Source organism: Podarcis melisellensis (assembly GCF_964234715.1).
Source record: "Podarcis melisellensis genome assembly, chromosome: 3".
In the NCBI taxonomy this organism is placed as follows: domain Eukaryota; kingdom Metazoa; phylum Chordata; class Lepidosauria; order Squamata; family Lacertidae; genus Podarcis; species Podarcis melisellensis.
This window is the reverse complement of record NC_138530.1, coordinates 68,436,913-68,450,886: the sequence shown is the minus strand read 5'-3', so window position 1 is coordinate 68,450,886 and position 13,974 is coordinate 68,436,913. Positions and strand designations below refer to the sequence as shown.

At 38.7% G+C, this 13,974-nt stretch overlaps 1 protein-coding gene across 1 annotated transcript in view; it reads left to right on the top strand.

Moving 5' to 3' along the window:
• KPNA5 (karyopherin subunit alpha 5) overlaps positions 1–13,974 on the top strand; it is an 18,549-nt gene extending 4,575 nt beyond the window's left edge. Inside the window, exons 5-14 of the mRNA XM_081904988.1 lie at positions 1,018–1,112; positions 2,397–2,528; positions 3,401–3,489; positions 3,743–3,842; positions 4,118–4,281; positions 5,546–5,624; positions 7,196–7,321; positions 8,207–8,334; positions 8,770–8,948; positions 10,369–13,974. Coding sequence (XP_081761114.1) covers positions 1,018–1,112; positions 2,397–2,528; positions 3,401–3,489; positions 3,743–3,842; positions 4,118–4,281; positions 5,546–5,624; positions 7,196–7,321; positions 8,207–8,334; positions 8,770–8,948; positions 10,369–10,556 — 1,280 coding nt within the window. The 3' untranslated portion in view covers positions 10,557–13,974. The remainder of the gene's footprint in view (positions 1–1,017; positions 1,113–2,396; positions 2,529–3,400; positions 3,490–3,742; positions 3,843–4,117; positions 4,282–5,545; positions 5,625–7,195; positions 7,322–8,206; positions 8,335–8,769; positions 8,949–10,368) is intronic.

Sequence of the window (13,974 nt, the reverse complement as noted above, 5' to 3'; positions counted from 1 at the left end):
GTAATCAAGCCCCTGCAATGGCTTGAGGGACAAAGAAAGATTGCTTCTACTTCCCCCTCCCTTTTCACTTTCAACATTTATCACTGGAGCTTGTCTTGGGCTCAAGGGGCAAAGGCACTCTGTGTTCAATTGCCACAATGCGCTCTGGCCAAAAGGGTGGGTTAAGCTTGAACCTCCTTCTTTCCTTGTAGTTATTAGGGAGGTTTATGCTTGGCTTAAAGGAAGCATCTGGTGGCAGTTTTTGTCCCTTGAGCCAACCGAATTTCCAGTGTTAGCTGCCAAAAATATATACATGCTTCTATAAGCCTGTGCCGGTTTTTGGAATTTGTGGAAGCTGTGTGAGCGAGCGTGATTTTGAAACTTCCCCCCCACCTTGCAAGACTAGTCATTGATCCAACAAAGGATAGGACAAATGAATTGTGGCTAAGTTTACCAATTGCTATTAGCCACAAATCTCCTGTGTTCGGTGGCACTATTAATGTTAGAGTTGTATGGAGGAGCAAAGAAAGGAGGAGAACTTATGGGCTTCTCGGACACATATGTCTCATAACTAGAAAACAGGACAAGCAGCAGCTTTGGTCAAATCCAGCTGACCTCTTCATGTTTTAACCATTTGCATCTGTGCTCACTCACTGAGGTTATACAATTATATACAGTATGTGATTGGTCATCTTCCAGCTGATTTATTGTTTAATCAACTAGATTTTCTTGGTTGATAACATTAGCTTATTTCCTTTACTGACTGGGCAAAACATAGATCATCTGTTATATTTTTACTTTACCTTACCTTTACCTTACCTTACCTTTACCCAGGGAGATCTTAGCAACATTTTAACTTTATTATATCCCTATGAGTAACAGTTATTTGGAATTCTTCATCCAAACCCAGCAGCCTAGCAGCTATATCTGCTGCTTACCTGTTTCCTTAATTGCACCTTCCTGTCTTCTTTAACCTGCTCCAAGCTGAACTTTGGCCTAACGTTTGTTTTAATCAGTCTAATTAACCTGTATTTTCAGAACCTAATCCTCCAATAGATGAAGTCATACAAAAACCAGGAGTTGTGCAGAGATTTGTGAAATTTCTAGAAAAGAATGACAATTGCACTCTTCAGGTGAGTTCGCTTAATAATATATGTGCTAAGGCATTAGGAAAATGTCGACATTTGAAGAATTCAGATCCTTCTGCTGGGAGATGGTGGTGTTTTTTCTCTCTCAGACATACCATACATGAAGAGACAAATACACACACACAATAAAAAATACAAATTAAAGGTAGCCATGTTGACTTTCCTTGTAATTTTGCCGTTGGGTAGAGCCTGAAGGGCTTTTATTCCATTGTAGCATCCTACATTTGAAATTTCCTGCCTCTGGAGGTGCAACAGGTGCTTACAGTGGCTCAGTTTTGGTACCAGTTGAAAGTGTGCCTGTTTTGTTTGGCTTTTGGGTCTCCATAAGCTGCATGGTTGACTTTCTTCCCATAGTCATGTGGTTGTATGATAAGGTTTTCTCCCGCTGTATTGGCTTTTCTCTGTGTTGAATATGTTTGTGGGTCTTAAATGTATATGTTAACTTGATTTCTCAAATTTAATGTTACATTGTGTCAACTGCCCTGGGATTTTAATTTTTTTTTAAATGAAGAGCTGTAGGGTATATAAACAAATAAGGATTTGAATTCTGCTTTTTGCACATGCTTCTAGTTCTCCCCTCCCCTCTGGTATTAGGGAGGGATACTGGTTGTGGGAGAGAGATTGTGATCTGTGCCCCAGTACATCTACGAGGCAGCTTTGCAGAATACTTCCACTGGGAGATATCCCAATGTTTCATTGCAAACATGTCAAAACATACATACACAAACACTGTAAAGTGGTATGTAAGTGGCAGCAACATTGGACTGGACCTCTGGCTGCTCATGCAGCTGCCATGGTCTTTCTTTGCTTCTTCCACAGAGCCTACTTGTGAAATAATTTTATTCTGTTTATCTATTACATCTGCCTCCCACCATTCAGGAAAAGGTATCCACATACATCAGTATCAGTTTAACAATCCTGTGAGACTGAGCGAAAGTGATTTGCCCAAGACTAGCAGTGGGAGATTCATGGCTGAGCAGGAATTTCAAGCCATATTTCTCTGATCATAGTCCAACATTACTTATTTTCATTAATATACTTTCAAAATAAAATGTTGGCTTGTTTCATCACAAGAAATGGAAAATGTGGTTACAGAGTGTGTTTTGTACCTAGGAAATAAGATGGAGAGAGGGCTGTTGTACTCCAGTTTTGCTTGCTGAATTTCCAAGGGCATCTAGTTGGCTACTGTCGTGAGCAGGCTATTCCTATGTTCTTAATCTTAATCCATATTTTACAGTTCTTTTATTTAACTATATTTTTGTCTATTAGTTTGAAGCAGCATGGGCTCTTACCAATATAGCATCTGGGACATTTCTGCACACCAAAGTGGTAATCGAGACCGGAGCTGTCCCAATTTTTATCAAGTTGCTGAACTCTGAACATGAAGATGTCCAGGAACAGGTAACTTCTGGGGTTTTTTATCACTTAAATTAGAAAACAAAAGTGTTGGGCTTCAAAGAACCTCAGGAGACAGGACCATGCAAACTTGGAAATGAGGCCCAGCGCCAACACATTGATCTGGTTTCAAAGTAATGTTAAACTGTGGCTTAGTGTTAATTTCCTGAGCTTGAGGCTTTTCCACAGAGTTTTGCTTAATGGGTTGATAGAAACTGGGATTGCGGTTAAGGTTTCTCACCCTTAACCGTGATCTGCAGCCAAGGTTGGTTCTGTGGTTACAAATCTTACTTAAGTTACTTAACTACAGCCTCTCATGCAGAAATGAATTGTTTCAGGCAAAACAAACTTTTCTCTGCCTGATACAGCACGCTAATTTTATTTACTTTTACGGAGCTTTAGCCACTCTCCATTGATAGTTGTCTTCAGTAAAATAGGCACACGCTGAACCACTTGAATGGCCCCTGGGATGCAATGTAGGTACCTGGACAATGCTGCCTATTATGAGATTTCCATACCCTTGGCAAGCTAGTTATCCATGGCAATTATAAGCTTCTGATACATTCATTTTTTCAGTGACTGCTCCTTTGCTATTGGGATTGTGTTTGGTGCTGGCATATAGGTTCCGTTGTTGTGCTGGGCCTGAGCAGCCTGATTTATTATATTCAAATTTACAACAGATTGAGCTGCAGAGGTAAACTCTTAGGGTGGCACTTTCCATTCTTTTAGGTCATAGCTTCTTTTCATATGTTCTTGAGTTTTATTTTATTTTATTTGTAAAAATGCTAATTCCGTAATGTGAAGACAGCAGTGTACAAGAGTTGCAGGTAAAGACTTTAAAAAATGTATTAATATTAATTTAACCCTTTGTTTCTAAGGCAGTGTGGGCTCTTGGTAATATTGCTGGAGACAATGCAGAATGTAGAGATTACGTGTTAAGCTGTGGAATACTTCCCCCTCTCTTACAGTAAGTACTGATAATCTCTGGCAATAAATATTAATTTTACACATGTTTAAACATTGGAAATAGCTAGGCTTAATTTCAGGTTTTAAAAGGTTAGCTTGAAAACTGTTATGAATAATTAAGGCTGTAATCCCATGCACATCTTCCTGTAAAACCCATTGAACTCAATGGCACTTACTGCTGAGCACACATGATTGTGCTATTATGTAATTTAGATGCTGTATTCTATTTCAAATTTGCTTGTTTTTCTTGACAGACTGCTAACACATTCAAACAGACTTACGACGACTAGAAATGCAGTCTGGGCACTTTCAAACCTCTGTAGAGGCAAGAACCCACCTCCTGATTTCAGCAAGGTAGAGTCCAGTTTATGTGGTGCTATAATGGTCAAAAGCATAAATTGCTTTAAAACAATGTATTTCCCCATGCAAACTCAATACAAACCAATCTTTCTTCAGTCTTAATTGGTGGGTCAATTTTTAGTCAGACTGTTTTGTTGTGGAATGAACTGAACTAATACCAAAGGAAGGGTTTCAACTCTTTAGAAAACTGCTTGCAACAGATATGAAATTTCTAAAAAGAGGACATTTCTGATAACTTGCCTTTTCTTCTTCTTTTTACACTCCTGAAGGTTCGTCTTTGCTTAGGTGTTTTGTCAAGATTGTTGTTTAGCAGCGACCCAGATGTATTAGCAGATGCTTGCTGGGCCCTCTCTTACCTATCCGATGGACCAAACGATAAAATCCAAGCAGTTATTGACTCTGGAGTCTGCCGAAGATTAGTAGAACTTCTGATGTAAGTCCCTTTTTAATAGAAGAATTACGATACTAGCAATCTGCAGCCAAAGATAACAGTTGTGTTCTCAAACCAATGTGTCAAAAGTAATGTAGTCTTTTTGAAGCCCACTGTAACACAACAGTTTTCCCTCTGTCCTTAGGACCTTTATGATTCCCTCACCCACCCAATACATCTGCAGTGATTGTCACAGCACCAACCTTTCCTCCTCTGCATTATCTTAAATATTCTGTGGCACATTTGAAACTCTGCCAGCTGCTAAGAAAGAAACTTGTAAAGTGTAGATATTTGAGAGGCATATAACCAGTCCAGTTTATTTTTATCTATTAGCAAAAACTGGATTTACGTTGTACAAAATAAGCAATAGGACCTGAAGCAAAATGTTGCAGTGTGGAGGGCTATTTCCCCCCTTTCTAAGGTACACCATGTCTTCCCCCTCCACAAACAGTCAGCATTCTGTGTCCCCTAAGTATGCGTAATCCTCATTCAGCTTTTTTTGTGGATTTTCCTGCTTTATTCCCTCCCCACCCCCCACCCCGCAAAAAACGTTCTTTTGTACTTCTACATACTTTGGAGTTCCCTGCCAGCCTATTAACCCTTCACCCTTGTGTGTAGATAGTACTGTCTTGGCTATGGAAGAAATAGCACCAAATGAGTTTGTTATTTGTAGGTACAAGTGGGACCTGAAAGGAACTGTTGAAGTGGGAACTGTTCTGTGCCAGCCATGCAAACTGGATACTCCATTCCATTCCCCCTTCCTCCTGGTTTTCTCTTTCTCTCCTAACAGATCTTCAACATGTTTTCCATCCCACCTCCCCAGTAAATCCTGGGGTTGCCCCAAACATATCAGAACCTTTACCTTATATCTCAGTAGCCCCTTCTGGGCTAAAGAGCTGTCATAACTCAACACCGGAATTTAGTATATAAATTGATAATAAGCCATAATCCAAACAGCTGCTGGTTTAGCTCGTGTGTTCAATCTTCCATTCTTGTCTGTGTCTGAGACTTGCATGCTGTGACATCTCCAAACAAATAACCGTATTTTTCCATGTATAAGACGCACCCATGTATAAGACACCCCCTATTTTGGGGGAATCCAAATTAAGAAAACACCCCTCAGCACTACCCATGTATAAGGCGAGCCCCAATTTTAAACAATTTTTTTTGGTAAAAAACCCCTAGTCTTATACATGGAAAAATACGGTAATCTATTTTAGGGTCTGAGAATAATTTAACCTGCTCTATGGACTTTTGTTTTCTCAAGGCACAATGACTACAAAGTGGTATCGCCTGCATTAAGAGCAGTAGGAAATATTGTTACGGGCGATGATATTCAAACACAGGTCAGTGGAGCTTTTTGAAAAACTTCAGTGACAACGTGTAATGGCTTAACTTTGTTTTTTTTTGGGGGGGGGGGTTTCAAGAGATTGCAACAGGATACTTTGTTAATATTTTGCAATGGATATAGATGGTGCTGATTGAACAGATGGAATGTTATCCAGACTTATGTATAGTCGAGGGGAAATCTGCCTGTCTTGCAGAAGAACTGTCCTTAAACTATCAAAAAGCCATATTCTTTGCGGCAACTGACATTATTTCACTGAAATGTGTATTTTCTTGCTTCACTAAGTTAGAAACTAAAGAATAGCAATAATTAATAGTAATGCAGCTATATGCTAAAGTTACTGTGGCTGAGGTCAGACTTTTGTCATTCTGAATGTTTTAAAGCAGGGCATCATAAAAAGCAGACCTTGGTGGTTTTATAGCAAAGTACAAATTAAGAAGGTGTTGGCACCTGAACAAGTGTACAAGATTATTAAACATAATTATGGTGCATGCTATAGCTTGGCCTGCTCCTCACCTTTCCACAGTCATACCTTTTTGAATCTTGAACACCATTTTTAAAACAATCTTCTTTTGTCTGATTTTCTAGCACTTTGTAACTGCCCTCGGAATATAAAATTCCCACTTTCTCATATTTCTGCTTACATTTTGAATTGAAACTGGAGGCGACTTTTGACAAGTGGAAGATGTCTTCTGTTCACCAGAGGGCTGTTGTGTAATTTTCCACAGAGACTCATACAAGGAAAGCAAAACTAAATCCCAGGGTGATGATGCTCTTGTGTAACTGGAAGCATGAGAATGGCTATAGAACAGGGATGGAGAATCTCAGGCCTTGAGGCTTACAAGTGACCTGCTAGACCTTTCTGTCTGGCCCCAATGCTTCCCCAGGCCGCACACACCCTTTCCTTCCTCTGTTGTCTCACTGCAGTGCACCCTTGAACTGTGACAATGCTGCTTGCTTGGCTGAATGGAAAGATGTAGGTGTGTGTGGAAGCCTCTGGCTTTTACATGGCAGTAATGTAGCCTACTTGAGAAAGGTAAAATAAAAGTCACACCTGTTGATCTCCACACTTTCGTTTCTGGCCTCCCAGAAAGTTGCCCACAAGAGACTATGACCCTCAAACTGCAAAGCATTCCCCATCCCTGCTGTACAGCTTACCTGTTACAGCATTGTGCAAATTCTTATAGTGCTGGTGGAGAAGGGCTGCGAATTTATAATTCTTTTTCTGACAGTTAGATCCAACTCTTTGAATTTAGGTAGCAATGAGATTCTGTCAGATTTTCTGTTAGAGCTAAAACTCCCATTCTGTTTTTGTGCTCCATTTCCGCTGTATATTGCCTCTTGTGACTTTATTGGGATCTTAAATAGAACATTTTTTTCAAAAACATGTGATCGTAACTTATTCTGTAAATATACTGCATATGCCATTATAGTATTTAAAAATAACTCTGCAGTTGTAACTATACCTGTGACTATTTATTTTAACCATATGGGCTGTGTTTGGATATATGGACTACATTTGATTATACACTGCTTAGGCAGAACTTTTCATCTTTCAAATTATTTTAGGTAATTCTAAATTGCTCTGCATTACCCTGTCTCTTACATTTGCTGAGTAGTCCCAAGGAATCTATACGGAAAGAAGCTTGCTGGACAGTTTCTAATATTACTGCAGGAAACAGAGGCCAAATTCAGGTAATATATTTGGGTCTTTCTGACAGTGCTGACATAGCAGTGGACCATGTCATATTTGCCTTTACTTAACTACTTCTCCATCTGTTCCTGATGCATATCTTTGTATCTTCCACATGCTGAATAGCTGGGATATATACCCCAGAACGTAGACTGAACATCTTAACAAACACTGCATCATAGCAAAAGAATGTGCTTATGATTGCCTTTAAATCAGGGGTGGCAAACCTTCTGAGATAGGAGAGGCTCCTATGTGGGTATCTCTCTCTCTCTCTCTCTCTCTCTCTCTCTCTCTCTCTGTGTGTGTGTGTGTGTGTGTGTGTGTGTGTGTGTGTGTGTGTAGAGCCCTTGTAGGGGTTGGCAGTCTTCAGTAAGGCCCTCAGTCTGAAAAAAGATTAACCCTTGCTTCAAATGGTCATCTTGGCATAGCTCCAGTTCACGTCCTCATCTTTGTGAGAAGGGTTGATACTTCTACTCCAACTTGTGGCCAGTTTTCAAAGTCAGTTGTCTGTTAGATAAAAATGACAGCAGATAACATCCAGTTCACTGCTTGTCAAACAAACAGGAGTATTCTTGGGTAAGATACAATTTGCCAATTTCGCCAAAGAAACTAAAATTCCCATGGCTTATTATCTGAATGAGATTTGTGTAAAGGCCATTCTGAACTTGCCAGTGTTCTGGGAAAAGTAAGCAAAGTGTTATGGACAACTTGCTAAGCATAAATTGCCAATTTTTCATAAAGTCCCTGGGGTCATTTTATTTTCCAGAAAAATTATCACTGTGTCTTTTCAAGGAATGCATTTAAAATGTACTTTTCAGTTAAGTTCACTGGTTAGTTTATCGACTTTAAGTTATACTTCAGTGTTCCACTATTCCTTTTTCTCCTAGGCTGTTATAGATGCAAATATATTTCCAGTATTGATTGAAATTCTTCAGAAAGCTGAATTTCGCACTATAAAAGAAGCAGCATGGGCCATCACTAATGCAACATCAGGAGGGACTCCTGAACAGATTAGGTAATGGATTGCAATTGATTCATAGGTGATGGGAGTGGATATTTTGACTTTCCCCCGATCATTTTCTAAACTATTGTATGATGCCATGAATACTTTTCTGTGTTTCTAGTACTTGAAATTATAATTTATTTCGATTTATGCAGAAAGGAGAGCTAAAATCAACATGGCTTTCATTGTAGAAGTATAGCTAATTGATATAATGTGTGTATGTGTGCTTGTGCACGTGTGTGTGTGTGTATATTTCACGTATTAAAATGTGTGTGTACATACACAGGAATATGCTCTAAAAAGTCAAGTGTGTCCTCTATGTTGTTTGTGAAAGTATCTTCATGCATCTATCCTGGGACAGTGTTGCATCAAATAAGTACTGATCCAAGCCTCTTTGCTCTTTCTGTTTTTTGTTTGTTTGTTTGTTTTTTACCTACTGTACCAAAGTTATTTGGTGGCTTTAGGCTGTACCAAGCCTCTCTGTGATCTTCTGACTGTGATGGATTCTAAAATAGTTCAGGTGGCACTGAACGGACTTGAAAACATTCTGCGACATGGAGAGCAAGAATCTAAACAAAATGGGATTGGGGTTAATCCTTACTGTGCCCGTATAGAGGAAGCATACGGTAAGAAATTGTGGTGTGAATGCTGCAAGCCTATTACCAGTATAAAATAATTCCACTGAATAGTTGGGTTACTGTTGTTCTGCTGAAATCTTTGTTTAGAAATTAGAGCAGCAGCCCTATGCAGTTTTATTTGAGACTGTTCCCCATTGAACACCGAGACATAGTCCTGAGTAAACATGCATAGGAGTGGGCAAGAGGACTCTAATTTCTGTAGTGAAGGCAGGTCCCACACGTTGGCCAGAAGTGTATTTTATATAAATGAAGAAAATTTCGGAAGTTACTTAAGTAAGCAAGCAGTAAGCAGTAGAATTGAGCTAGTGAGCAATAGAATCACAGGCAGAACCAAATCTTCCAAATTTGGAATCATTCGTAATATTACATGTCCCAACGTAATCTACCCTTCTTTGTAAATCTTTGGGAGAGGGTTGCAAATTTCTTAACAAGGCCCTGAAGGGAGTTCTTGTATATCTGAGCTTGCTGTTAAAAAGATGTAACAACTGAAGGTCATAATTCTTGGCTGGCTTTTCTGCCAAAGCCAGTTGTGGTTGCTAAGGCCTATTTTATCCCAGCGCATGCTAGTGCTCCATCTGCTTTTCCTGTAGGTTGCTTGCTGGTTTGGCTGCTCCAGGGCAAGGTGTGCTAGTGCATCAACTTGGAGCAACCTGGGAAGCAGCCCATCAGCCTTCCCAGCAGGAAGATTGGCATGGAGTCTGCTGGCCTGGCAGGTGTATAACCAAGGCACTAAGCAGATGGGCAGGCAAAGAACCCCAGGCTTTCCTCTCCTGTCTTCGAGCTGGAAAGAGGTGGAGAACACCCAGGCAGCTCTGTGGTTGGTCGGCAGGCTAGTTGCTTCTCACACTGGCCAGAGAGCAGCAGTGATGTACAAAAATGTGGAAGCCTGATTATAATGCACTGAGTGCAGTAACATTTCAAACTGAGGATTTTGTTTAGTGGGTTATGCTGTGCTAGTCATACTCTAGAGTAGACCTATTGAGATTGAAGGCTTTGAGGGCTCCACTCTGAGTATGATTTCATTGGATATCATCTACTGGGTGTAACTGTACATTGTTTTCTCTATGTAAGCAACCACTGATCTGTGTATTTCTCACTTCTTGTCTACTAGGTAGATATTTGAAGAGAAATACTATTTTGAATGTAGGGGGCATGCATGCTGCCTGCAGTCTGTAACAAGCACATTTCGAGTAGTCCGTCTAAATTAGTGAGATTATTTTGGAGTAACTCTATTGTAGATTGAAGCCTTAGGTTCAGTAAATATTACAGATGCATTTAGAGTTTAGCGTTTCCTCTTTGCCGCCTACTCACATGATCCTCACGTATTACGGCCAGTTTATTTAGCTGTTTAAGAAAGTATGTACATCTTAAACCACATGTGCGCTCTCTCTCTCTCTCTCAAATTTAGGACTAGATAAAATTGAAATTCTTCAAAGTCATGAAAACCAGGAGATCTACCAAAAAGCTTTTGATCTTATTGAACATTACTTTAGTGTGGAAGAAGAGGATGCCAATATTGTACCACCAGTGGATGAAAATGAACAGCAGTTTTTGTTCCAGCAGCAGGAAGCTCCAATGGAGGGATTCCAGTTGTAACCATTCAGTTTAAAGCAAAATCAGTAGCTTATCATGGTAGCCTCTATTTGTGGGCCAAAGACAGGAAAGGTGGAAATCTTTTGCTGGAGACGGATGAAGAAGCAAACTCATGCGTTTATGTGTTTTTGTGTCAGACACAAGTATTGGTTCATTCTTTTTTATATGTGTATGTTTCCATTGTCTTACGTGCAGAAAAACCGACTAATCACAACTGAAAGTTTAGAATAAGGCTTGAATAGTGACCTCAGTAAGACATTGGAAACTGATGCTGAGTTTTCAAGCAGTTGTTAAAAAGGCAAAATGGCGCATAAACAGCTGTTGATATTTTAAATTTTGGCTGTAGGGTTCACATGCCCATTCTACACTAAATCTACCTCTTTGCGTTGGAGCAAGAAAGATGTTTCAGAACTGACGTATATATGAGCTCCTAGTAAAAGCTAAGCTTAAAATGTGAACATTATTTATTTAAATAGTGGGAAATATAGTTTTATGCGTGATACTTTGTGATAAACTGATGAAATATATTTATATTTAAAAGCATAACACTTACTGGGGTGCACTGCTGGTTACATGACATAACCTTACAATGTAGGGAAAAAATGGTTTTTCTGCTATGTGAAAAGGGATGGTAGCTTTGTAATTTATATAGCCCTTACCTAGCCATGTCAGCAAAATTCCCTCTTCCTCTTATTTCTTCAGTGGTACTGCAAATAGGTTTGCCAAGTGTTCAGCTGGCTCTTTCAACAGCAGCTAGATGGGCAGTGGGATAATGTTTGCCTCCATGCTGTGAAATGTATTACCTGCTGATTTTTGTGCGTCAAGTTGCTGTTAAAAGGCACGTGAGCAGGCTAGGCTGTTTTTGGTCAGTTGGCAACCTGATTGCAAAATGGTTAAAAATTAGTTTGCCTTGCAATGACCTCTGTGTTCTTGTGAGGATGAGGGAAGGTTTCTCTGTATAGAAGACTCCATGTTGTAACTTAAATGCTACCAAAGTGTGTGAAACTGCAATATTCTCTTTTCTTGAAACAATGATTACATGCTTTATTTACACACAGTCCATGTATTACATTGACCCAAATACACTAATGCATCTCATACGACTTTTTGGGGAAGATTTAAAAAAAAAAAAAAAAACCAACAACAACAGACCGGTCAGAGTATTTCCGGTTTGCAGCAGTGCTATATTGGGAGAACATATTTTTCAGTTAATTGAAATAAAGCTCGGTTTCACTGTAAATATGATAGGTGTTTTGAGTATGCAAATTTCTCTGACAATTTATGCAAAGTGTTTAAATGATATGATGCCAGGCAATTTAAAAAATAACCTAAATTCAGACCCAGAGACCATTTTGTCACTAGGTTTGAATCCACATGGATATTTATTTATTTATTTATTTATTTATTTATTTATTTGGTAGCACAATTAAAGGACTCCGATTAATTTTGCTTACCAAAAATGTATTGATCTGCGTGACGTATATAAAACAACTTGTATATAATTGCAGTTGATTGCCTTTTTTCATAGTATTGTGTAATGTTAAACAAAAGCAAAAATAGATGCACTCCAAAATCTAAGGGAGCTCTTTATATTGTACCTGCAAACAAATCCATATGTTAAAAGTTTAAATCTTGATCTTTCCATCTTCTGTTCCAGTCCTATGAGCATGATCAGTGCAAGGACCTGCCATAGCCAGGCTGGGTTTAGACAAAGCAGCTGTGTTGCTTATGCATCTTGCATAGCTGTTGAAAAATTATCCTTCAGTGGCAGATGCGTATTGTGAGGAATTTCTGTGTGAAGCAGCTCAGAGTACCGGTCGGCTGTTAGACACTTCAGTATCGCACATACATCTTGCTCCACCCCCTGAGAGACTTTTGCTCTCCATAGTTGTGAGACCTGGAAATGCAGTAACAGATACATGCCTAGCCTTCTGTGATGCGCACAGGTCTCTGTAGCCGGGTTCACAAAGGCATTGTAGCAGCAATGTCCACTTCTAAAGGATTATGGAGTTGATGGTTGCCAGTGGAGGTGCTGTAATATTAATAGCTGTAGCTTATGTAAAGATAGTGAGGTACAACTAGGGGGAAAATGCAGGAATGCTTGCTGGAAATCAAATGTATCGTGGGGAGATTAATTGTGCAGCTAGCTATGAATTCTGTTTGTAGCTTTGAACAGGTAACACTTGATCTAAGGGTGAATTTGTCCCCTTTTTTAATAGTTTTAATTGGAAATGTTGGTCCTGAGTGTCTTATATCATTCATTCCAAATATAGGTTAATGAAAGTGGTCAGTAAAAAAGATAAATTTATCAGAATTGCTCTAGTATGTTAAATAAATGTTCAGGGTTGACAGGGTATCCCATTGTTTTGCTATATTACAAAAATTGCCAGTTGTGCCTGCTCTTAATTGGAGAATTCAGTAGATACTATCATCAAAACATTTACATCTGAGCCAAACTCAAGACTTTATACAAACCGTGGAAGAAATAGACATATTAGAGACAAATGAATTTAATGTGTAATTTGGAAGTATGTCTCTTTGAGTCTAGTCTATAGCATGAATTTGGAAACTTCCGAGAATCATTGCTGAAGCTGTACGATTTAATATGGTTAATTTGGATCTTTTAAATACCAGTATTTGATTTGACTTCAAAATCACTCTTATGCATGAAACTGAGAAGTCTTGATGCTTAATAGAGGGATGTTGGAGGTGAAACCTTTTATCAGAACATGTGTGAGTGGCAACTGTAGTCTCCTGGATTTAGTAGTCAATCCAAAATGGTTTGGGGTTTTTGAATTTGTATAATTAAACCATTATGGTGTTTCCCTGGTGCAGGTTGTGTGATTCTCACATAAATGCCTCATTTTGACATGACCTCAGTCTATGCAACCATGCCAAGTATTTATTTCAGATAGAAAACCATATCTGAGTTTTGTTTTGTGTTTGGGTCCCTGCACTTTTATCATTGAATAATTTATTCATTTTGCTATTACATTTATAGTATTGCCTTTTTAAAAGGGTGGTAAAGAAATAATGGGCGTTCATTCAATGATTGGTTTACATTTAGAAAATGATTATTAGTTGGATTGTTTAACAGAAAATAATTATTACTTTTACATTTGATTCCAGATTGATTTATTTGCTTGAACCTTATTAACTTATTAACCTGCAGATTTATTTGAAAAAATACAGATTATGAAACTGCTACAAAGATTCACATCTCCAATAAGAGTTGTTCTTGGTCATTATTGTTACTGTGTTTTTGAACATTCATTTGTAATTTGATTGATACTGCATCTTTAAAGACACACTAGAGGCTCTAACTGAACAAACTTACAAATAAGAACAGTATGCAATATTAGGGAATGTTACTACTATAAATGCTACAATACAAAACTAATAAAGGTATTTTGCAAAGGCA